This window comes from Onychomys torridus, chromosome 5, assembly GCF_903995425.1.
Source record: "Onychomys torridus chromosome 5, mOncTor1.1, whole genome shotgun sequence".
Classification (NCBI taxonomy): domain Eukaryota; kingdom Metazoa; phylum Chordata; class Mammalia; order Rodentia; family Cricetidae; genus Onychomys; species Onychomys torridus.
In genome coordinates this window covers 136,369,678-136,395,492 of record NC_050447.1, presented here as the reverse complement: position 1 = coordinate 136,395,492, position 25,815 = coordinate 136,369,678, and the positions used below count along the sequence as shown (strand labels likewise).

General features: G+C 43.0%; 1 protein-coding gene and 1 non-coding gene across 5 annotated transcripts in view; both read left to right on the top strand.

Moving 5' to 3' along the window:
• Nucleotides 1–5,832: 5,832 nt before the first annotated feature.
• Nucleotides 5,833–25,815, top strand: part of Prxl2c (peroxiredoxin like 2C) — a 40,799-nt gene continuing 20,816 nt past the window's right edge. For 2 of the 4 annotated variants that reach the window (XM_036187182.1, XM_036187180.1), the window contains exons 1-5: nt 5,833–6,141; nt 6,302–6,370; nt 11,197–11,250; nt 11,399–11,504; nt 24,872–25,003. In XM_036187182.1, coding sequence (XP_036043075.1) covers nt 5,953–6,141; nt 6,302–6,370; nt 11,197–11,250; nt 11,399–11,504; nt 24,872–25,003 — 550 coding nt within the window. In that variant the 5' untranslated portion in view covers nt 5,833–5,952. The remainder of the gene's footprint in view (nt 6,142–6,301; nt 6,371–11,196; nt 11,251–11,398; nt 11,505–24,871; nt 25,004–25,815) is intronic. The other 2 variants (XM_036187183.1, XM_036187181.1) reach the window with 2 other exon arrangements.
• On the top strand, nt 25,503–25,610 carry LOC118584984. The gene has a single exon (XR_004945139.1). It is a non-coding gene; the product is annotated as a U6 spliceosomal RNA (small nuclear RNA).

Below are 25,815 nucleotides of genomic sequence, written 5' to 3'. Positions count from 1 at the left end.
CAACAACAAAAAAAGCTTTTATTATTTTTCCAGAGACAGGATCACAGGTGTTATTCTTGTATGATAATAGTGAACTCAGTCTTCAAAATTTTGTTTTGATGTACAGTTTTGTTCACAATAGCTGTTCATGTATGTCTTCTCTTGGCCACTCTGAATTTAAGGATACTAGGGAACTGTGTTACATGACTTCCTGGGGAGACCTGAACAAATGTCTATTCACCCCAGACAGAGCATCAACCACAGGCCAAAAAAGGATTCAGTTCTAGTTTGATGAATCAATAGAATTATTGGGGTTACTTGCAGGAGCAAGAGTGACTCACCAGGGTCTACATCACTGAAGAACCTCATACACCAACATGGATGACAGCTCACAAAAGCTGACATTCCTGGTGCAACATGCAAACAGATATGGAATAACCTTCCTTCCTCAAACAATTTTTGCTCTGAAGTTTTGTAGATCTCTTGAGTCTGAATGCCTTTCTCCTGGCAAGAGAAAATATTTCAATCTGAAGGGAACAGCTATGCAACAACATGACAGTTGTTTTCCCTGTATAAACTTCATATTAAAATATTTTGGCCAAGGCCAGTAAGATGGCTCAGAGGGCAAAAGTATTTTTTAAAATTTATTTAATGTGCATTGGTGTAAGGTTGTCAGATCCCCTGAAACTGGAGTTACAGACAATTGTGAGCTACCATGTGGGTGCTGGGAATTGAACCTGGGTCCCTTGGAGGAGCAGCCAGTGCTCTTAACTGCTGAGCCATTTCTCTAGCACCAGGTAATGGTATTTGCTGCCAACTCTGACATCCTGAGGTGAATCCCAGGACCCACATAGTGGAAGGAGAAAACCCCATTACAGAGCTCACACACACACACACACACACACACACACACACACACACACAACCACATAAGTGCTTTACAAGGTCCTGGGTTCAATCCTCAGCTTTAAAAAAAAAAAAGAAGTGACCCCCAATTACCTACATATTTCCAGTACAATTACAAGTAACAAAAGTCAGGGTAACTTTCCTTAATATAAGTGTAATATCCAGTCCATATACAAGCTTTCCTTGTTAATCCTGGATCCATTTTGCAGCTTGGTCCTTCCTCTGCAACCAAGATGCTCTCCAGAACACACATTGCATTTGCTCCTGAGTTATAAAATCTAACCCACAGCCTCTGAGGCTCGGCAGACCTGGGCTTAAGGTATCAAGATAGGCTTTCCATAGTACAATATTATACCCTAAACCTTCCAAAAACACACATGAGGATGAGACGGCTCAGTAGACGTGGAGCATACTGGGAGATGTAGTCTCTGATAGCTAGGGTTGTTGTACAGGCTTTTGGGAATCGCATTCTCTTCGCTACGTAGAGGTGCAGGTTGCCCTAGGCTTCTGCAGCCAGACCTTTTGTCTTCCTGAGGTGAGAACAGAGTGCTGCTGTGGCCTCCAAGGTTATGGGGGATGCAAGGAGAGCCATACCTGTGGGTGGGGCTGGCCAGGCCAGTTTAGTCACCAGAGTACTAATCCTGGTGGGAAGATGCTCCCTGAGGGTGGGAGGCAGAAACCGCAGGACCAGAGCACACAGTGCCATCCTGTGGAGAACAGCCTTGATGCGTAAACCTTCCACAATCACGAGTGGGTCACTTAAAGGCCCAGGCTCAGGATCTTTTTTTTTTTTTTCTTGGTTTTCGAGACAGGTTTCACTGTGTAGCTTTGTGCCTTTCCTGGAACTCACTCTGTAGCCCAGGCTGGCCTCGAACGCACAGAGATCCGCCTGGTTCTGCCTCCTGAGTTCTGGGATTAAAGGCGCGCGCCACCACAGCCCGGCTCAGGATCTTTTTTTATAGCTGTTTCATCACTAAAGAATCAGTGTTGGGGCCTGGAGAGATGGCTCAGAGGTTAAGAGCACTGGCTGCTCTTCTAAAGTTCCTGAGTTCAATTCCCAGCAACCACATGATGGCTCACAACCGTCTATAATGAGATCTGGTGTCCTACATACAGTTAGAACACTGTATACATAATAAATAAATAATTTTTTTAAAAAGCGGGGAGGGGTTGGGGATTTAGTTCAGTAGTAGAGCTTAGCTCAGTGGTAGAGCGCTTGCCTAGCAAGCACAAAGTCCTGGGTTGGGTCCTCAGCTGGGGGGGGGGGGGGGGGACACGACACATAACATTTGCCAGGTGGTGGCAGCGCACGCCTTTAACCCCAGCACTCGATAGGCAGAGCCAGGTGAATCTCTGTGAGTTCAAGGTTAGCCTGGTCTACAAAGAGAGATCCAGGACAAGCACCAAAACTATGCAGAGAAACCCTGTCTCGAAAACAAACAAACAAACAAACAAACAAACAAACAAACGAAGTGTTGGATGAAGTCCTAAAGGGCAAGGGACTCAATTACAGATACACTTCACTCCCCATGAACTTTCTAAACTCATACTCCTCAGGAAGCAAAGCAGCCAGCCCTCACAACACTAAACACTTGTGAAGTACTTGTGGACAAGACTCTCACTGAAGGGGAGCATTTTTGTTCTGGGCCTTCTGGAATGTCCCCAGAGCCTGCAATATACCAGACAGTGCTCTATGCCAAAGAACTTTTCCATCCAAAAGAAGTACACTGAGGAGAACGCACCTCTCAATTTGATTCCCAGGCCTGAATCAGCTTCTCCTGGTCAAAGGGGGCTGTGTGTGGCAGAAGGAAGAAGCCACAGGGTAGGAGTCCCACCCCAAAGAGAAGTCATTTCCCAAACAGAAGCAGTAAATGGTCCCCTTGCCCAGAGAGGTGGCAGACTTGGTGATGTCACACTTAGAGCAAATAGGTACTGTGATGGTGAATACTGTGGATGAACCTATAGAAGGAAGTAGAGAAAGATGGCAATTGTCAGGGTGCATAAGATAAGCCACTTCCCTGGAGGGCTTTTCCCCTTGATATCTGAGGATGCAGTAATCAGCTACACATAGGAAATCTGCAGTCCTCATTACACCTCTTTCTTTATTCGATGATGGTTTCTACATTCTGAACACTCTTGCTTATCTACCATAGTATATTTAGAGATATGCCAAGTTTCCTCTATGGTAAACGTATTGTCACAGAATTACAACACAGAAAATATCACTTCTACTTTGAAACCTTAAAAATAATGCAGAATGAGATAAGTTTATCCACCATCTAGAACACAGCTAGGAGCAGGGCTCAGTGCTGTTCCTTCTCACAGGTGAGTCACCAGAATTGTCTTTACACAGTATTTTTGAGAAACTGTAACAAAATTAAACATAAAAAGTTTTAAAAGCCTGGCATGTTGATCCAGCACTCAGGAAGCAGAGGCAGGAGGATCTCTGTGAGTTTGGGGGCCAGCCTAGTCTACAGAGTAAGTTCCAGGACAGCCAGGACTACACAGAGAAATCCTGCCTCAAACAACAATATTTATTTATTGCCTGTGTGTGACTCTGTGTATGTGTATATGTGTGTGAGTACAGGTGCTCTCAAGGGCTAGAAGAAGTCATAAAATTCCCTGGAACTGGAGTTACAGGTGACTATAAGCCGCCATGTGGGTACTAGAAACTGATCCGAGGTCCTCTAGAAGAGCAGCAAGTGCTCTTAACCACTGAACTGTTTCTCCAGCCCCAGTACAGCTCAACAAATTCATGATTTGTCCTTTAATACTAAATAAAAAATTAAATGTGAACATTACCATCTTTGTGTTGATCCCAAAAAGGTTCGCTTACTCTGCTTTCTGTCTTGTTCTGGAAGTAAGGACGGCAGAAACCCAGATGTGCCTATAAACTGGGACCAACCAAAGTATTTGAGAAAGGAAGAAAGAAATATGTGTTGAGATTTTCTGACCTATAGATCAGCTTTCTCATTTTCAGCTCACTCAGCTCTCCTCATTTCAGTAGAGGAGAGGTCTCTACTCCCCCTCCTAGAACCACACTTACCGAAGAAAACTGTGTGATCGCCCCACTACCCAGGAAACCCTTGTTGGACAGCTCTACCTATAGTGTCCAACCCTAAAAAGTATGGAGGGGAAAAATTGGCATGATTTTTCTATCTTACTGCTGGGAAGGTCTTCTTTCCCCCAGACAAGAGGATGCCAATATATTCTCAGTTACACTAGCAGAAGCCAAACCCACCCCCAGAGATTTGGCCTTGTCTCCAAAGTCCCAGAATATTCATGGGAGCACATCTGTGCTCTACATGGAGCCAACTCTCACATACTCTCCCTGAGTGTTAGAATTTTGGAGTTCTCATTTCCCACCTCCTTTCTCAGGAAGATTTCCTGGGGAGGCTTAACCCTTAACAGCTGCCAGCACTTCCCATAAAAGCTGTAAAGGACCAACTATGGCTCAGCATATATGTTCAATGTTCTTAGCAAGGTCTTCCTGTAACTGAATGAGTCCACTGTCTGCTAAGAAAAGTTTATTGCTAGACTATGGTGGGGTGGCCAAGGCCCAGGGGTCCAGGAATGACAGTCTACCAACATTCTAAGTCATTTTGCTGCCAGGTCTATGTGAATTTTTTTGACACTACATTTTCCAAAATGAGAATGATTAACAAATAAGGAACTAGGTCCCCAAAAGACCATTTTTAGTTAAGAGTTTCCCAAAGCAAAATGCAAATGAACAAATGTGTATTTATTAGTCTTCCAAGTATAAATGTAAGCAGTGCCATCTATTGGATATTTCAAGTAACTCCAACAAAATTCATCGTAAAACATTACTTAACACACACACCTTCCATAGCACCTGTTAGAGGTCGGAGGACAATTGGGAGTTCTTTTTCTCATCTCATGTGCATCTGTATCAGCTCAGACACCTCTCCAGCCCCTTTGCAGAATATTGTATCTGGCAGTTGTAGGTAAAAACTGGTTATTCGACGGGAGGTGGTGGCCCACACCTTTAATCCCAGCACTTGGGAGGCAGAGGCAGGTAGATCTCTGTGGGTTAGAAGCCAGCCTGGTCTACAGAACGAGTTCCAGAACAGCCAAGGCTACACAGAGAAACCCTGTCTTGGAAAAAAAAAAAAAGAGCAAACAAACAAAAACTAATTCTTCATAGTATGTTGGCTTTTATTGTTTTATTTAGTGAATCACCCTGATATGTGAAATATAACATGAATTCTGATAAAGATGTGCACCACCACTGCCTGTCTATTAATTTAAATTTTTTAATGAATTGTTCTATTTTTAATTCCCTCCTTCCCTCTCTGTGTGTCTCCCTCCCTCTCTGTGAGTGCAGATGCCTACATCCCCAAAGTGGGTGTCAGAAGTTACAAGCAATTGTGAACATCTGATGTGGGTACTAAAAATCTAACTCAGGATCTCTGCAAGAGCAGTAGGCACTCTGGGTGCTTATGGAGACCAGAATAGGGTATCAGATACCCTGGAACTGGAGTTACAATTGTGAGCTGCTATGTGGATGCTGGAAACCGAATCCTGGTTCTCTACAAAAAAAAAAAAAAAATGGTAGCACACACCATTAATCCCAGCACGGGAGGCAGAGGCAGGTGGATCTCTGTGAGTTCGAGGCCAGCCTGGTCTACAGAGTGAGTTCCAGGAAAGGCGCAAAGCTAGACAGAGAAACCCTGTCTCAAAACAAAACAACAACAACAAAAAGCCAGAGCTCTTAATCACTGATCTCTTTCCAGACCCTTTTAAACTAGGAAGTTTAGTAGGCAGTAAAAGAGGGACTAACACAGCCTCACCTCCCACAAGCACACTCCTCTCCTTTGGCCACACCCCCACCCCGCCTCCTGTAGTTCCGCCCCAACCCCGTGGCCACGCCTCCTAAGGATCAGTCCTGCCCTGCGTGGCTCCGCCTCCTGAAAGCCAGCCCCTCTCCACCCTTGTGGCCCCGCCTGCGCCGGTGTGGCCGCCTCTTCCAACCTCAGCTCGACCTCCGCCCTCTTGGCCCCGCCTCCCGCGGCCCCCGGTGGACCTGGGCGGTCGCCCGCCTCCGCTATGGCCGCGCCGGTGACGCGGCAGGTCAGCGGCTGCGCAGGTCGGGTCCTGAGCCCGAGCTCGGACACAGCACGCGGGCAGCCACTCGCAGATGCCGTAGCGGAGCTGCCGGTGTTGGACGCGTCCGGGAGACGGGTGACGTTCGGCGCGCTGTTCCGGGAGCGGCGGGCCGTGGTGGTGTTCGTGAGGGTGAGCACCGGTAGGGCGGGACGGGAAGGGCCTCCCGGAGGCTGCCAAGCGCCTGGGTCAGTGTGAGTGCAGCACTTCGCCCGGAATCCAGCGCCCGAACCTTGTGAAACCCGGCCGCTGCCTTCCTAAAGTGCTCTTATGCATTGTTGTTGCCTTTCAGCATTTTTTGTGTTACGTCTGTAAAGAATACGTCGAGGATCTGGCCAAAATCCCCAAGAGCTTCCTCCAAGTAAGTTTCTGAGTGAGCGGCAGTGGCCAGTTGGATGGGGTGAGCTGTGAGTGGGTGTCCCCTCCTCCTCCATGCTCTAGTGGGGCAGAGACCTTATGCGCTCCTTTGCTTTGCGCTCTCCTGAGAATGTACTATCATAATTTTTGTTACCTGTAAGCTGCCTGTGTCAAACCTAAATGTTGCATAAGAATGCAAATTCAGGCCTAGAGAGATGGCTCAGAGGTTAAGAGCGGCCACTGCTCTTCCAGAGGTCCTGAGTTCAATTCCAGCACCCACATGGTGGCTCACAACCATCTGTAATGAGATCTGACACCCTCTTCTGTATACATAATAAATATATAAATCTTTAAAAAACAACAACAACAACAACAAAAAAAAAAACCAAAAAACCGGGCGGTGGTGGCACACGCCTTTAGTCCCAGCACTCGGGAGGCAGAGGCAGGTGGATCTCTGAGTTTGAGGCCAGCCTGGGCTACAGAGTGTGTTCCAGGACAAGCTCCAAAGCTACACAGAGAAACCCTGTCTCGAAAAACAAAACAAAACCAAAAAACCAAACCAAAACAACAACAAAAAAGAAAGAAAAAACGAAAAAATGCAAAATCAAAACAAAACACAGGCTTCAACTGCCTGATTTTTTTTTTGACCCTTTAATTCTATAACCCAAATAGTTATTCATTATAGGAAAATGTTGACATATCTTAGAAGTACAGATTTGTATTTGCCCATAAGTTGCAAGTTCCTCTACCCTGTTTTTCTTCAGTCCCCAGATATGGATGGAAGATGTGAGTGGAAGACATCCAGATGTGAATGTGGGAAGATGTGAAAATGTAGATGTAAAGATGTGAGTGGAAGGGCTGGAGAGGTGGCTCAGAGGTTAAGAGCACTAGCTGCTCTTCCAGAGATCCTGAGTTCAGTTCCCAGCAACCACATGGTGGCTCACAACCATCTGTAATGAGATCTGGTGCCCTCTTCTGTATACATAATAAATAAATAAACCTTTAAAAAAAAGATGTGAGTGGAAGATATCCAGATGTCGATGGAAGATCTGAGTAGAAGACACTGGGCATTTGTAAAACAGATTTATTTTCACCACACATTTATCAATTAGGATGTATGAGAACAAAATTACCTGTTCTGCCTGTCCTTCTATTCCTTTTGTTTACAATATTCTGAAGCATCTTTTCAATGTAAAGGTATTACATCAACTAACATTTTTAATATTATTGACATTGTTGATTTGCTTAACATACAAATGGGTCTTATTGTGATATTTTCATACATGAATACTTTGTTCTTATTTGCTTCTCTCTTCCTCCAGAGCCACATTGATCTTTTCCTTTGCTTTCTTGAAACATATCTTTATATTCCTTTACCCTCTCATTCTCTCCTACCCCTAGACCTATCCTCTCAGCCTCCTTTTTACTTTCATACCCTACATAAATACATGCATATAAATTTATACCTAGAGTCTGCATGTGAGAGAAAATATACCACATTTGTCTTATGTGGCTTATTTGAATTGGCAAGATGATGTCCATTTCCACCCATTTCCTGCAGTTATCATGACCTCATTCTTTATGGCTGATTGCATTTCCATTGTGTGCGTGTGTGTGCGTGTGTGTGTGTGTGTGTGTGTGTGTGTGTGTGTGTGTGTGTGTGTGTGTGTGTGTGTGTGTGTGGTGTTTTCATCGGTGATGGTTTTTTTTGGGTTGTTGGATTTTTGTTTGTTTGGTTTGGTTTGGTTTTTCGAGATAGGGTTTCTCTGTGTAGTTTTGGTGCCTGTCCTGGATCTCACTCTGTAGACCAGGCTGGCCTCGAACTCACAGAGATCCGAGAGGCTATGCCTCCTGAGTGCTGGGATTATAGGTGTGCACCACCACCACCACCACCACCACCACCACCACTACCTCCACCTCCTTCCTGAGTGCTGGGATTCAAGGTGGATTCAATCCACCACACCAAGCTATCAAAATACAAAGAAATTTTAAAGTAGACATATTTTTGGTGATTTTGAAATAGACAGCACATTACTAGTCACTATGTCATTGTGCTGGACAGTAAATTTCTAAAATAATCCTTCCTTATGTCTAACTGAAATTGTACCTTTGAACACTCTTCTGTATGCTCCATCCTCTTTCTCCCAGCCTGTGATAACCACTGTTTTTGTTCTCTCCTTTCGTAAGTTAGACTGTTTGAATCCATATGTATCATAAGTAGAATGGGCTAGTACTTGTCTTTCTGTTCCTGGCTTATTTCACTTATCATAATGTCCTCCATGTTTTCACAAATGACAAAAAACAAAACAAAACAAAAAAACAAAAAACCTACTCCTTTTCCATGGCTGAATATTACTTCATAGGGATACCACACTTATCTTTATGCATTTATCCACTGGCGGACACTTGGGTTGAGTCCTTGTCTTAGGTGCTGTTGATAGTGCTGCAGTGAACATAGAAGTGTGTGGTCTCTTTGCATGTGCATTTCCTTTCCTTTTGATATATAACAATGTAGTTGAAGAGTTTTTTTCCCCAGTCCCACCAAACCCCTGAAGTCCTGTAGCCCATTTATAAAATAAACATATAGATATTTATATTATTTAAACTGTTTGGCCATTAGCTTAGGTCTACCATTGTCTAGCTTTTACTCTTATATTTAGTCCATTTTTATTAATCTATACTTTGTCACGTGGCTTGTGGCTTACCGGTGTCTTTACATGTTGCTTGTCATGGCGGCGGCTGGCAGTCTCTGGACTGCTTGATCGACTGGACGTACAGGACCATAAAAAGGTGATCACTAAACTTTACTTAACAAAATGGTCCTTCAGGTTCCTGCTTCACAGAGGAAACCGCCAGACATTCTACAAGACACTAAAAAAAATGACCAAGAGACTCTAGCCCTGTGGGCTAAAGACAAATGCCCCAACTTTACAAAGAAACATTAGATGACTGTCCAGGATGCCAGCTGTCTCTGTCTACCCTGCAAGACTCCCAAAAGTTGCTTTCATCCTTGCTTGATAATTGTTTTGTTATCTGTAATTTTACTATGTAAAAGTTAACCCTCCTTTTTTAACAAAAAAGAAAAGGGGAAGTGCTATAGATATCACTCTGTATAAATAAAATACTCATTGGCCAATAGCTAGACAGGAAGGATAGGGTAGGCGGGACAAGGAAGAGGAGAAGGCTGGGGACAGGAAGGCTGGGAGGAGACACTGCCAGCCATTGCCATGGAAAGCAACATGTAAAGACACTGGTAAACCACAAGCCATGTGACAAAATATAGACTAACAAAAATGGGCTAAATATAAGAGTAAGAGCTAGATAATGGTAGGCCTGAGCTAATGGCCAAACAGTTTAAATAATATAAGTGTCTGTATGATTATTTTATACGTGGGTTATGGGACCGAGGGGGCTTGGTGGAACCTGGAGAGAAGCTCTCCAACTACATAACAACAGTGGCATTTCTGGATCATGTGGTAGCTCTGTCTTTAATTATTTGAAGAGCTTGTGTACTGTTTTCATAAAGGCTGTACTAGTTTATTCTCATCAACACCATGCAAGGATTCTCTTTGTTCCATGTCCTCATTTTCACCTCTTTTTGATGAGTAGCATCTCTCCTGGGGTGAAGAGAGATTTCGTTGCTGTTTTCATTTCCATTTCTCTAATGATTAGTGATGATCAATGTTTTTTGTGCTGAGAGTGTACAAATTTGTATGCATGTGTGTACAAGTTCATGTGCATGGAGGCCAGAGGTCAACTACAGGTGTTGTTCCTCAGGTGCCATTCACCTTTTTATTTATTTATTTATTTATTTATTTATTTATTTATTTATTTGGGGGGGGGTTTCAATACAGGGTTTCTCTGTGTAGATTTGTGCCTTTCTTGGAATCACCTTGTTTTTTATATAGCATCTCTCATTGGCCTGGAGCTTGCTGATTTGAATGGGCTGCTGGATTGGAAGCCCCAGGATCCACCTATCTCCACCTCCCCATTGCTGGGATTACAACACATGCAGCTGCACTGGCTTTTTTGCATGGATCCTGAGGATAGAACTCAAATCCTCATGCAAGCACTGAGCCATCTCCCCAACTCAAGAATTTTTCATATAGCTACTGGCTGCTTGTATATCTTCTATCTTTTGAGAACTATCTATTTAAGTCTTAGCTCCCTCATTACTGGAGATCAAATCCAAACCCTGTGCATACTAGACAAGCCCTGATCCCTAGCCCATTTTTGCCCATTTTTGAAACTGGGTTGTATTCTTGCTATGTTTGAATTCATAGCATAGATTTAAAGCTTTTGACAAGTGTATAATTTGCATGGGTTTTCTTAGTCCAGTTAGTGGGTTTTATCTTTTCTGTTGTTTCCTTTGCTGTATAGAATAGCACAACCTTCTTTGTATGTTTACTTTTGTTGCTATGCTTTATTGATTTATATGTACATGTGTGGAGGTCAGACAGCTTATAGGAGTCAGTTCTCTCCTACCATGTGGATCCCTGAGATGGCACTCAGGTCATCAGGCATGGTAGCATCTTTACTCTCTGAACCAAATCATTGCCCAAACAGTGTTATACTGAATTTCCCCCTGTGTTTTCTTCTAATAGTTTTATGTTTAATGTTTAAGTCTTGAAATTCTTATATAGAGAAAACAAATCATCTGAAGTACTCAAATATTGTACCATATATTTCTTTCTACTCATACAATTTTGTTGTTTTCTATTCTTCTAGAAGCCTATAGGTGGCATTAGAACAAAACAAAATAATTGCTTTAGGGAAAGTTCTTAAGACATACTTTCTGATAATATGTACTTGTCCCTCTTTCTCCCAAAGGAAGCAGATGTAACCCTCATAGTGATTGGACAGTCATCATACCATCATATTGAGGTAACTATCTAGCAAACTGAGGCACCACCGTGTTAAATATGTTTCAGATACAAAAATTGAATTTGTTGAACCCATTGGTGTAGTCTTGGTTGGCAGAAAACTTTTCTCTCAGTTGTTCTTACAGAAATTCCAATTATTCTCTCTTTAGCCTTTCTGCAAACTAACTGGATATTCTCATGAAATCTATGTTGATCCTGAGAGAGAAATTTATAAAAGATTGGGAATGAAAAGAGGTGAAGAAATTTCTTCCTCAGGTAAGATGTTTCACATACAATGTCATCGTCTCAAACACTTGTGTGTTCTCACCCTAGGGCATATGTGACTAGCAAAGCTGTGTTTGATACTTTTCCTGTTGTGTGACAAAATAGGTATCAGAGGGGCTGGTGAGATAGCTTAATGGTTAGGGCACTTGCTGCCTTTGCAGAGGACCTAGGTTCAGGTCCCAGCACCAGCAGATTGGCTCACAACAACCTGTAACTCCAGTTCTGAGGAATCCGACATCCTCTTCTGGCATCCAAGGGCTCCTGCACACATGAGTGCATACACACATGCAGACACACACACCTACATATTATTTTTTAGATAATAATAACAATAAAAATATTTCTTAAAAAAAAATTCTTGGCAAAGGGAATCTAAGGTATCAGCACTGTTCAGAAGCCCAAAGGCTCTTCTGAGATTCAGGCTCTTAACTGTGAGCTCCCTGTAAAATTTTTTTTTAAATTTTACATATTTTATTAATTTTACAATATACAATGGTACAGAGTAAACATTCCCAGAAAGAAAGGAAAGCTAATAGACAGCCTAAGATCACCTACCCAGGGGTGGTATACCACCCACAGTGAGATGGACCTTCCCACATCAATCATTAATTAAGAAAATTCCCCACAGACTTGCCTACAGGCCAATCTTATGGAGGCATTTTCTCAATTAAGATTCCCTCTTCCCAGATATGTCTGAATTGTGTCAAGGTGACAAAAAACTAACCAGGACAGCAAGGAAAGACCAAAACACAACAGTTCTAGCACCAAATCCTGCAATTCTGTGTCTCAAATCTGGAAGTCTTGGTGGAATCCTCTGTGTTCCAACAAGGTTAGGCAGCCCCACCCATCCTGTTCTACTGTCTGCACACCTATTGCCTTTCTGTTGAGCTGACTCCTGTAGTTAGAGTTTTCCCTGCCTGGCCCAGTCAGGACAAATCTCTCTTACCCGCCAGTCCCATAGTTGCTCAGATCCAACCAAGAAAGCACACAGAAACTTACATTGTTTACAAACTAACTGTATAGGCGTGGCAGGCTTCTTGTTATCTACTTATTCTATCTTAAATTAACCCATTTCTGTTAGTCTATCCTTTGCCACACGGCTTGTGGCTTACCAGTGTCTTTACATGTTGCTTTTCATGGCAGCGGCTGGCAGTCTCCTCCCAGCCTTCTTGTTCCCAGCCTCCTCCTCTTCCTTGTCCCGCCTACCCTATCCTTCCTGCCTGGCTACTAGCCAATCAGCACTTTATTTATACAAAGTGATATCCACAGCACTTCCCCTTTTCTTTTTCGTTTAAAAAGGAGGGTTAACTTTTACATAGTAAAATTATAGATAACAAAACAATTATCAAGCAAGAATTATAGTTACAATATTAAAGAAGATATCCTATCTATCTTATATTTGTGAGTCTAAAGTTTTATATCTAACTTATCTTGTATCATAACTGAGAAAATTATAACTATCTAGTCTTCAACCACATCAAAGACCTCAGAAGGATATATTATCTGAGAACTGGGAGAAGGATGCAAGCAACTTTCGGGAGTCTTGCAGGGTAGACAGAGACAGCTAGCAGCCTGGACAGTCACCTAATGTTCCTTTGTAAAGTTGGGGCATTTGTCTTTAGCCCACAGGGCTAGAGTCTCTCGGTCACTTCTCTCAGTGTCCTGTAGAATGTCTGGCAGTTTCCTCCGTGAAGCAGGTACCTGAAGGACCATTTTGTCAAGCAAAGTTTAGTGGTTACCCTTTTATGGGTCCTACATGTCCAGTTGATCAAGCAGTCCAGGCAAAAACAGTTTCTTGCCCAAATGGCTATTTTTGCCAAGGTGAAGATAAACTCCATATGAAGTGTCTTTAATGCCCATCCTCCTCTCTGAAGTAAATTGGTGCTGCCAGGAGCAGACATGTCTCTCTGTCCAGAAAGTCTAAATTTTAAAAATATTTTAAATGCCATATTCTGTAGGGCTTTGAAGTATTTCAAGATTACCTATCTATCTGAAATATCTCTATGTATATCTAGAAGACTTAACTAACATGGCTACGAGTATGATTATCATAGATGACTAATTATTAATCTATTTTTAATTATCCATTACAATTTTAAATGAGCTGTACAAACATAATACCTTAAACAAGAGTAGAAATATACACATAGTATAACAAAATTAACTTTAAGTTTGTATCAATAGACTAAAATCTATACCAATGTAAAACATTTTAAACAAGTTGTTGCTCTTTAGAAGTAAGTTCCTTAATCTACCCTTTCATCCTATTATATCTGTATCATATCCCCTTTTCTTCTTTAGAAAGAGATCACATTTATAATCAACCTGCTTTAAATAAAAATATTGGTTTTTTTCTGTCCCACACCAGAGGGCTCTTCTGATTTGGGACACAAGAATCTCTTAATCTTTTCTTTTAGCAGTACGTCTGGGTTTAGAGAAGGAGTGAGCCAATTCCATCTCCAAAGCCAACTTGATAATTTTGGGCGTAGTTTTTCTTACTACTTCCTACTGGAGGGGTGTGCTGTATTTTATGGGGGCATAAAAAAATTTTTAGGATTATGGAGTAGTCCGTGAGGGTGAACCTCTGAGCCAGTTGCCTTGAAACCATTCTGGATGTTGGATCATCTGGGCCATGGTGTCATTGGAGACCTTTCAGGTGGTCTTGGCTGAGCAAATCTGATGTATCTTCATCTGGAACAAATCCACAGCCTCTGGCTTTCTGTGGAAACAAAAGCAGAGACTCTTTTCCAAAGCAACATATCCTTATATCCAAATTTTGAAGTCAAGGTACCTTTAAAATTTACATATTTGTTTAACTCAACAGCTTTTATGATCAAATCTTTTTCTGTAGTTAAAAATCCCAAAGACAACATAAACCAGATTCTCTGTGTAATATTCATCTTTGTAAGACTGAAGCGCCACTGTGGCTGCTGGCTCTGCCCACCTCAGCTTTCCAACATGGCGGTGGTACAGTTTACCGCCAGCTCTGGCTCTGGGTCTGGAGCCATGTGTACCATCAACTATCAGAAGCAGTTCTATCAAAGCAGCGCATAGCCCAGAAACTTTTTTTCTTTTTTTTAAACTGGCAAAGGCTAAATCTACCATGCAGCAGAGTAAAGTGTTGCTTGTAGATTTCTCATTCCTGCCACACTGCAGGTCAGACGCACACGCCAGGAACCTGCCATAGTAGCTCAAACAGGCAGGCTGCTGCTAACTTGAGAGAGACAGTTAGGGAGCTGTTTTTAGCCCCGTTTTAGAATCTTTTTTTCTCAGGTTTTAGGTGGAAACTCTTGCCAACACGTTGGGCGCCATTTGTAGTTAGAGTTTTCCCTGCCTGGCCCAGTCAGGACAAATCTCTCTTACCCGCCAGTCCCATAGTCGCTCAGATCCAACCAAGAAAGCACACAGAAACTTACATTGTTTACAAACTAACTGTATGGCCGTGGCAGGCTTCTTGTTATCTACCTCTTCTATCTTAAATTAACCCATTTCTGTTAGTCTATACTTTGCCACATGGCTTGTGGCTTACCGGTGTCTTTACATGTTGCTTTTCATGGCAGCGGCTGGCAGTCTCCTCCCAGCCTTCTTGTTCCCAGCCTCCTCCTCTTCCTTGTCCCGCCTACCCTATCCTTCCTGCCTGGCTACTAGCCAATCAGCACTTTATTTATACAGAGTGATATCCACAGCAGACTCCACTCCATGCCTGAGGCTTGCTTATTATCTATCTATCTATCTATCTATCTATCTATCTGTATTAATTAAATGTATTCATTTATTTGCCTGAGGCTTGCTTTCTTTTTGGTTTTTCAAGACAGGGTTTCTCCATGTAGTTTTGGCCCCTGTCCTGGATCTCACTTAGTAGCCCAGGCTAGCCTCAAACTCACAGAGAGGCCTGACTCTGCCTCCCGAGTGCTGGGATTAAAGGCCAGTGCCACCACCTGAGGCCTTCTTTAGCAGATGTCCCACAGTCCTGGTATCTTTAGTATCTTGGGATTCCCATTGCAACTTAAGTTTTACCTTCACAACTCTATACAATGGCCTGTCAAGCTACTTGCAGGGAATGTGACACTGCCACACATTGCCTGGCCTCAATGGCTCTGTGGAACATTGGTACAAGCTGTCACAGCCTCATAACTTCTGCATTTCTTGTGTCCACAAATCCACATAGGCAATGCTGTGTAGCTCTACCAGCTCAGATTGCAGAGTGGCCCCCTTCTACAACAGTGATGATGACCTGAAGCTTAGTTGTTGAACCTGGGCAGATACCTAAGCAGTTGTTTTTGGACAGAGGACCCTCAGTAGTACTGTCAATTCAGGCTCTTCTTTCAGATGGATTTACATTTTCACAAGTCTGAGGCTCTAATTTTAGGGTCCTACCCTCAAAGCAGCATTCCTCTGTCTATAAAGAGCCAGAAGTTCTATTTAGTGACCCCAATATCTTTAACAGTCATAGCTTTCTTTTTTTTTTTTTTTTTTGATTGTTTGAGACAGGGTTTCTCTGTGTAGCTTTGCGCCTTTCCTGGAACTCACTTGGTAGCCCAGGCTGGCCTCAAACTCACAGAGATCCGCCTGCCTCTGCCTCCCAAGTGCAGGTATTAAAGGCGTGCGCCACCATCACCCGGACATAGCTTTCTTCTTGCACTGGCCTTGTTTGTGTCTTTGAACTTACATCTTCTTCTTGCTATATCATATCTCTGCCCAGCCCCCCCTCACACTACAGAACTGACTACGAGTAGTGAACAGTAGCCATGCCACTGCCTGGACATGACACTGCCATGAGATGACCTCTGCAAAACAACTTAGTCCATTACTTTTAAAATTGGGTCTCCTATGTAGTCCCAGTCTGACCTTGAACTTGTGGTCCTGCTGTGTATGCCTCCTGAGTGCAAGGATGATGGATTCACAGCATCAAGCCCAACTGAATCGACCTGTTTGTCTTTTTGTAGGATAGACTTGGTTTCTGAAATACTGGATATGAGAAGTCAGTCAGATTCCAGTCAGTCATTCTCAACAATTATTGTGTTCTTATTGTGACACCCATGTGTTGGATACTCCTTGAGGGAAGATGATAAAGGACAGCTTCTGCCTTCCAGGGATTTCAGTGCAGCTTAGAGGCCTGTAATGGAGGAGATGTGTGGTGATATATTTGTCCCCCAATATATTGTGTACCCTAATAAAACTTATATGGGATCAGAGAACAAAACAGCCACTAGATTAGACATAGAGGCCAAACAGTGATGGCACAGGCCTTTAATTCTATCACTTGGGAGGCAGAGATTTGTCTGGATCTCTGAGTTCAAGGCCACACTGGGAACAGAGCCAAGCGTGAGTGGTACATCCCTTTAATCTCAGCACTAACCATAAAGGTCTGTACAGACAGATAGGAAGTGACAGAGCTGGGCAGGAAGAGGAAGTGATATATCTGGGTAGAGAGAGGAAATGAGATGGCAGAACAGAAAGGCATCTCTTTGGCTGATGATCGCCAAGTGGTGAGAACATGGCTGACTTTTTCTCTGATCCTTAGATAAACTTTATTGGGCTACACAGATAAAATGTCACCACAGAGATGCAGGAGGGACAAATGCCTGTTTTGAGAATGTGGAAGAGAAGGGTCTAGAGGCAGTTGACTTTGGAGGTGAAGTCCCAGCTCACCATGAAAGTTCCTGGTGGAGTGAGAATGGGAAGGGGTGCTCTAGACAAAGGCAGATGTCCAAAGCTTCAGGAAGTTACACTCACTTGAAGACATGCAGGTACTAGCCTCTGGCTGAACTGGATGAGTGACTGGATAGGCTGGGCTGGTTCACACTGAATTCAGGTTGACTAAGAATGTTAATTTATCTTTGGGTAATCCTCTGGTGTTTTGTGGCAGCTAAGTGAAAGAGTCACAGAATGTGTGGAGGAGGAACTAGACATGGCCAAGCCGAAGGCAGGGATGGCGACAAAGATGTACTTGGCCAAGGAGGCTTCACTAGAGACAGGGCTAGGGGCTGCTTATGAAGCAGATGTGCCATGATACTATTATTATTATTATTATTATTATTATTATTATTAGTGCATAAGAGTGTTTTGCCTGCAAGTATGTCACATGAGTGCCTAGTGCCCACAGAAGCCAGAAGAGGGTATCAGATCCCCTAGATGGTTATGAACAACCATATGGGTGTTGGGAATCTAGCCCTGGGTCCTCTGGAATAGCAACTAGTGCTCTTACCATGAGCAGTCTCTCCAGCACCTGTCCCCTGATTGACATGTTCTTTTGCTGGTGGTTTTATTTTAGTATGCTTCTTATTTTGAGACAGTCTCACAATGTAGCCCTGGCTGGCCTAGAACTCGCTGTGTACACCAGGCTAGCTGCAAACTCACAGATATCCTCTTGCCTCTGCCTCCCCTAGTGCTGGGAGTAAAAGTATGTGACACCATGCCCCATCTTACTGCTGATTTAAGACTGCAACCTAAACTTGACTAAAACTGATGAACCAGCATTCAGTTTTCACCTACTAGTGTAGGATCACAGGCCTCAGGGTTGGGCTCACTGTTTTCATGTGCACTAACAGCCTTACCATGTGTAAAATGTGTTTTTAAGCCGGGTGGTAGTGGCGCACGCCTTTAATCCCAGCACTCAGGAGGCAGAGCCAGGTGGATCTCTGTGAGTTCGAGGCCAGCCTGGGATACCAAGTGAGTTCCAGGAAACAGGTGCAAAGCTACACAGAGAAACCCTGTCTCAAAAAACAAACAAACAACAAAAATGTGTTTTTAAACCAGGCATGGTGGTGCACACCTTTAATTCCAGCACTTGGGAGGCAAAGGCAGGGGAATCTCTGTGAGTTTAAGGCCAACCTGGTCTACAAAACTAGTTCCAGGACAGCCAAGGCTGTTACACAGAGAAATCTTGTCTTATAAAACAAAACAAGCCAGATGGTGGTAGTACATACCTTAAATCCTAGCACTTGGGAGGCAGAGACAGGTATATCTCTGAGTTTGAGGCCAGCCTGGTCTACAGAGTTCCAGGATAGCTGAGGCTACACAGAGAAACCTATAAGACAAATTGCTAAACAGTCTTATTTAAAAAAAAAAAAAAAAAAAAAACAGAGCCAAATATTGGGGTAAAAACTGAGATCACAGGAATAGGAAAAGCCACAGACAACCTCATCTCACTAACTCCTCAGCCTCCAGAGAGCCACATCCTGTATACTCAGGTCTATATCCTTTCTGTCTCTGCCATCTCACTCCCTCTCTCTGCCCAGCTACATCACTTCCTCATTATGCCCAGCTCTGTCACTTTCTGTCTGTTTGTACAAACTTCCAGACCTTTATGGTTAACTAGTGTTGGGATTTAAAGGTGTGTGTTACCATGTCTGGGTCTGTTCCCAGTGTGGCCTATTGGTGAAATTATTAAGGCCACTCCACGTAGTTAAAAGGGAGGTTTATTTTGTGGGGTAACTTACAAATGAAGGGATAGGTTGTAGGGTCTGGCAAAGGTATGGCGCAGTCTGGTGGTGTTCTCTGGAGAACTCTGCTCGGTCTACCTCCTGTGTCCAGCGTCCCAGAACCAAGAGAGAGACCTCCTCCTGATCCTGGGTCTTCTGCTTCCTCCTCTGCCCCGCTTTGTGGGCGTGACCATTACCGAAGCCTCAATGGGGGTTGGAACTTCCAGGCCAATGCTGGGATGGCTATCCACTACAGTGGCCTTGAATTTACAGAGATCCAGATGAATCTCTGCCTCTCGATTAAAGGCATGTGCTACCATTGCCTGACTTCCATGTTTAATATAGTGGCTGGGTTTTTCTTCTGATCTCCAAGTAAACTTTATTATAGCACAGATAAAATATCACCACAGAAACCGCTATCAAAAAACAAACAAACAAACAAAAGGTCTGTGAGTTTCATTTATGTGACACTACATTTCTTGTCTCAAGATAGGAAATGTAAAGAAAATAAGTTAATTCCAAACCAAATGTATTTTATAATTATGAGAGAATATATGCAAATTGTTTTCCACTCCTTTTATTTAAATATATTTCATATAGCATACAGTATATATCATTTTATAAAGCTTTGTCTGTGATACTGTTATATAATATGCATTATGTCAAAACAGACTTATATTAAGACTTTTACAATCTGCAGTATATAAATATGAGCTATGCCAAATAAATACATATGCCTATGCATAATTATATAGTATAATGTATGTATCTTTGGGTTTATAGTTAAGATATCATATTCTCAAACAGAAATATTAGATTTTGGGTCATCAAAATGTCTCAGTGGATAAAGAAACTTGCAGCAAAGCTTACACTTGGAATTTGATTTCTGGAACCCACATAGTAGAAAGAAAGAACTGGTTCCCACAAGTTTTCCTCTACCTTCCATACTCACTTCATGACACATATATGGATGCACACTTACATATGCTCTTTCTCTCTCGCTCTACACACACACACACACACACACACACACACACACACACACACTAAATAAATAAATAAATAAATAAATACTTTTTTTTTGTTATTGTTGACAGAACTTCTCTGTATAGCTTTGGCTGTCCTGGAACTCATTCTGTAGACTAGGCTGGCCTCGAACTCACAGATCCACCTGCCTCTGCCTACCAAGTGCTGGGATTAAAGGAGTTCACCACCACTACCTGGCAAATACACACATTTTTAATTAAAAATATTGGATTCTATAAAGTAAATTTTATTTTATTTTGTTTTTTTTTTCTTTTTTCTTTTTTTCTTTTTTTAGAAATAGGGTTTCTCTGTGTAGCCCTTGCTATCCTGGAACTTACTCTGTAGACCAGGTTGGCCTTAAACTCACAGAAATACACCTGCTCTTGCCTCCCAAGTGCGGTGACTAAAGGGGTGTGTGTGCACACACTGCCTGGCAAGATTTTATAAAGTAATTTTTAAAGATGTATGAGTATTTTGCCTGTATGTACCATGTGCATTGTTTATGGAGACTGGAAGAGGGAATTGGATCCCTTGGAGCTGGAGTTTCAGACTATTGTGAATTACTTGGGGTGCTGGGAACTGAGTCATCTCTTCACATCATAAAATGCTTTGAAAGGTTCTTCCTTATAAGGAAGGAAAGCATAACTCTGAGAGTCATTCTTGGGATATTCAAAAACTAAATCAATTAGGGTGGGGAAATGGCGCAGTGGTTAAGATATCGGCTGCTCTTCCAAAGGACAGAGGTTCATTCATTCACCCATTTGGTGTTTCACAACCATCTGTAATTCTGGTTCTGGGGCCCTGATGCCCTCTTCTGGCCTCTGTGGGCACTGTATGTACATGATTCAAGGATCTACATGCAGGCAAAATGCCCATACAAATAAAATAAAATTTTAAAAAATTAAACCACTAAGATTATATTTTATGCTAAATGTCACAGTTTCATTTCTTTTGCTGTGATAAAACATCTATCTAAATGCAATTTAAGGGAGAAAGGGCTTACTTGGCTCACAATTCTAGATTATGGGCCATCACTACAGGAAGTCAAGACAGCAGGAACTTGCAGCAGCCAGTCACATTACATCCACAGTAAAGAGCAGAGAGCTTTGAATTAATGCATGCATGCTAATGCTCAGCCTCCTTTCTCTACTCATACATAATCCATGATTCCCTAATCAGAGAATGGTGCTACTCACAGTGGGTACACTAATCTTGATAATTTCCCACAAACAGGTCTTCAGATCAATTTAATCTAGACAATTCTTTACTGAGATTCCCTTCCCAGATGATTCTAGATCATATCAAATTGACAATTAAAATTAACCATCATAGACTGCTTGAATTCTGTGAGTCGCTCAAGAAAATTCATTATATTCCAAAAGGGCTTATGGGAATCCCACTTTATAGCCAGTTACAGTCTTCTGGTATGCAGACATATGTAATGCCCATGATACATAAAATAAATACAATTTTAAAAAATAAGGTTTGGGGATTTAGTTCAGTGGTAGAGCACTTTCCTAGCAAGTGCAAGGCCCTGGGTTCAGTCCTTAGCTCCAGGGGAAAAAAAAATTATTTAGCCGGGTGGTGGTGGCGGTGGCACACACCTTTAAACCCAGCACTCGGGAGGCAGAGCCATGTGGATCTCTGTGAGTTCAAGGCCAGCCTGGGCTACCAAGTGAGTTCCAGGAGAGGCAGAAAGCTACACAGAGAAACCTTGTCTTGAAAAAAAAAAATTAAACAACCCGGGCTTGCAGTTAGCATCTATATTAAGTATTAAGATCCATCTTGAGGGCTGGAGAGATGGCTCAGAGGTTAAAAGCACTGCTTACTCTTCCAAAGGTCCTGAGTTCAATTCCCAGCAACCACATGGTGTCTCACAACCATCTGTAATGAGATCTGGCGCCCTCTTCTGGCCTGCAGGGATATGTGCAGACAGAACACTGTATACATAATAAATAAATAAATCTTTTTTTTTTTTTTTTTTTTAATAAAAAAAAGGTTCATCTTGAAACTTAGCCTTCCACCTGTCTGATCTGATATTATCTTCAGGTAGATTTTGTCACCACTGAGTTACTGCTTGTTTGGCATGTAGATAAAGGTCAAACTGATCTAGGTCAGAAGAATGCAGTAGGGGAAAGTAAGTTTGAGTCTGGGTGTTTTTTCTGTACAGTCATCAAAATTTAAAGCTTAAAGTCAGACATAAACAAGGCAAGAATAAGAGAAAAATAGTTCTAAGATGAGCAGAGACTGAGTTTCTCAGCTCAGTGGGAGCAGGAATGTTAGTCACAGAGCAGACGCATCAGTCACTGTGAAAGTCATGACAGGCATCAAGCAGCACTTCTGAGACCCAGCCCCTGCCTTCCTGTGGCTCTGTCATTTCCAATCCAAGTTTTCCAAGAACTTAGAGGTTTTGGGAGCGTGGCCCAGAAGCAACTCTTCACCCACTAGCTAGAACATTACCACAGCTAGTGTGAGGGAAACTGGAAAGGGTAACCTAACCTAGTCATGGGCCCAGGAAGAAGAAATGGTGTTGATCATCATTTAACAGCCTGTGCAAAGTGGGTCCTGGAGAGGAGCATGATTGCCTATTAGCAAGGGACCAAGCAAGTACACGTGGGAAATTAAGATAGAAATAGTACAAATCTGAGAAGTTCATCATGATTTTCTCTGTAGCAGATGGTCCAGGCCCATCATCACTTCTTCCTTTAAGACAATGCCCTCAGAAGAGACATCACCCCCTCCCAGCATGTTTGTCCTTTGCTGGAGATATTTTCAGTTGTCCAGCTCAGTGACTAGTGTTACTGGCATCTAGCAGGTGCAGAAAACAAGGATGATAGCCGGGCAGTGGTGGCACACACCTTTATTTGCAGCACTTGGGAGGCAGAGGCAGGCAGATCTCTGAGTCTGAAGCCAGCCTGGTCTACAGAGTGAGTTCTAGGACATCCAGGACTACACAGAGAAACCTCATCTTGGAAAAAAAAAAAAAAAAAAAGAAAACAAGGATGTTACCAAATGTTTTACACTGTCCTAGAAAAGGACTCCCTGAGTCAGTGTCAGTGACAGGTTAAGCCATTGTTTCAAGGAAGAAAAAAGATAAATGAAAAGTCCAGGGCTATGCTTTTCATTGAAGAATAAGGAGAGGGTGATGGGGCCTGATACAGAATCATTCTGGGGCTGGAGAGATGATAGGACAGTTCAGCCATTAAGAGCTCACACTGCTCTTGCAAAGGACCCAAGTTCAGTTGCCAGTCCTCACCCTGGGCAACTCACAACCAACTATAACTTGACCTCCAGGGGATACAACACCTCCTTCTAGCCTCCAATGGGTACAGCATGCACCTGCGCAATCACACACAGACACACACACAGACACACACACACACACACACATAATTTAAAGTAAGTCTTTATTTTTAAGACTTTTTTTTTTTTTTTTTAGCTGAGGATCGAACCCAGGGCCTTGCAATTGCTGATTGCTAGGCGAGCGCTCTACCACTGAGCTAAATCCCCAACCCATGTCTTTATTTTTAAAGAATGTTTTTCTGGGCATTGGTGGCGCACACCTTTAATCCCAGCACAGCACTCGGGAGGCAGAGCCAGGCGGATCTTTGAGAGTTCAAGGCCAGTCTGGTCTACAGAGTGAGATCCAGGAAAGGCGTAAAGCTGCACAGAGAAACCCTGTCTCGAAAAACCAAAAAAAAAAAACCAAAAAAAAAAACACAGGATGTTTTGGGGTTGGGGATTTAGCTCAGTGGTAGAGCGCTTGCCTAGCAAGTGCAGGGCCCTGGGTTTAGTCCTCAGCTCTGGGGGAAAAAAAAAGGTTTATGTAAGAACTGACATCTTTTTTTTTTTTTCTTTTCATTTATTTTACATACCAACCACAGTTTCCCCTCCCTCCTCTCCTCCCATTTCCTCCTCTCACCTCCCTACTATACCCCCTCCCCCTCCACTCCTCTTCCATCTCCATTCAGAAAAGAGCTGGCCTCCCAGGAGAGGCACATCAAGTTGGGGCAGGACCAAACTCCTCCCCCTGCATCAAGGTTGGGCAAGGCAACCCAGCCTGGGGAATGGGTTCCCAAAAGCTAGCTCAAGTGCCAGGAACAGGTCCTGATCCCACTGCTGGGAGCCCCATAAACAGACCAAGCCACACAACTGTCACACACATGCTGAGGGCCTAGGTTGGTCTCATGAAGGCTCCCTAGCTGTTGGTCCAGAGTCGGTTAGCTCCCATGAGCTCAGGTCAACTGTCTCTGTGGGTTCCCCTGTCATGACCTTGATACCACCACCACCACCCCCGGCTTGTACAATCCTTCCTCTCTCTTTAACAAAACTCCCTGTAAATGGATGTTTCCTGTCCCAACTGCCCAATCCCAAATAAACACATAGAGGCTTATATGAGTTATAAGTGTTCAGCCAATAGCTCAAACTTATTACTAACTAGCTCTTACATTTTAAGCTAACCCATATTCCTTATTTATGCTCTGCCACATGGTGGTAGCTTTATTAGCACGACACATTCATCTTCTGCTCCCTCTGCATCTGGCTGGCGACTCTTGACTCGGCCCTTCTCCTTCCCAGCATTCTCTGTTTGGCTTTCCCAACTAACTTCCTGCCTAGTTACCAGCCCACCAGCTTTTTATTAACCAATGAGAGTAATACATATTCATAGTGTAAAAAAGGATTGTTCCATAGCAACTCCAGGAGCTCAGCCCAATGCTTGGCTGTGGATCTCTGCATCTACTTCCGTCAGTTATTGGATGAAGACTCTCCAAGACAATTAGGATAGTCACCAATCTGATTACAGAAGAAGGCCAGTTCAGGCACCCTCTCCACTATTTCTAGGACTGACAATCATATCTTATTGAAATACAAAATGATAATACCTAAAGACAATTTTCAATATTTCAGGACAGAGCCCCCACATAAAGTCCAGCCTGCTCTCAGGAAGCCTTCAGAGCCTGTGGCGAGCAGTCACTGGCCCGCTTTTTGACTTCCAAGGAGACCCAGCTCAGCAAGGTGGAACCCTCATTTTAGGTCCAGGTAAGCATCAAGGACCGGTTGTGTCTCAGTGCCCTCCACAGTATCAGAACCACCCACTTTTCTTATGTGACAGACACTGAAAATGAGAGGCCTGGCCTAATGTGGTGGCATGCTTTGGTAAGGAGCATCTTTCATTTTCAGAGGCGTCTGTGTTTGATGAGGGTCCTCATCACTGCAGAGTGAGGGCAGGGATTTGGGACACAGAAAGTAAGCTATGATTTGCTGATTGATATATGACCATTACACTCCTTTAAAAGTTCAACAGGGGTTAAAGAGATTGCTCAGTGTTTATGAGCACTGGCTGCTCTTGCAGGGGACCTAAATTCAGCTCCCAGCACCCATATCAGGTGACTCACAATCACTTAAAACTTTAGCTTCTGGGGATCTGACTCCCTCTTCTGGCCTCCTTGGTCACCTACACTCAAGTGTACAACCCACACACACAAACACACATACAAGAACACCTAATTAAAAAAAAAATAAATCTTAAAGGTGTTCAGTGCTCACTTTGGCAGCACATATTCTAAAATTGGAACAATACGAAGAAGATTAGCATGGCGCCTGCACAAAGGATGACATGCAAATTTGCAAAGTATTCCATATTTTTCATTGGGCACTCAAAGAAATCTGGAAATTTACCATGAAGGAAATGGGGGATCCAGATGTGCACAGTGATACCAGGCTCAACAAAGCAGTCTGGCTCAAAGGAATAGGAATGCTCCAGAGTGGGTCTCTCTACATTTGTCCAGAAAATGTAATTAGAGTGAGGATTCACCAAACAAGCTCTACACTTTGATAACCTGTGTCCTTAT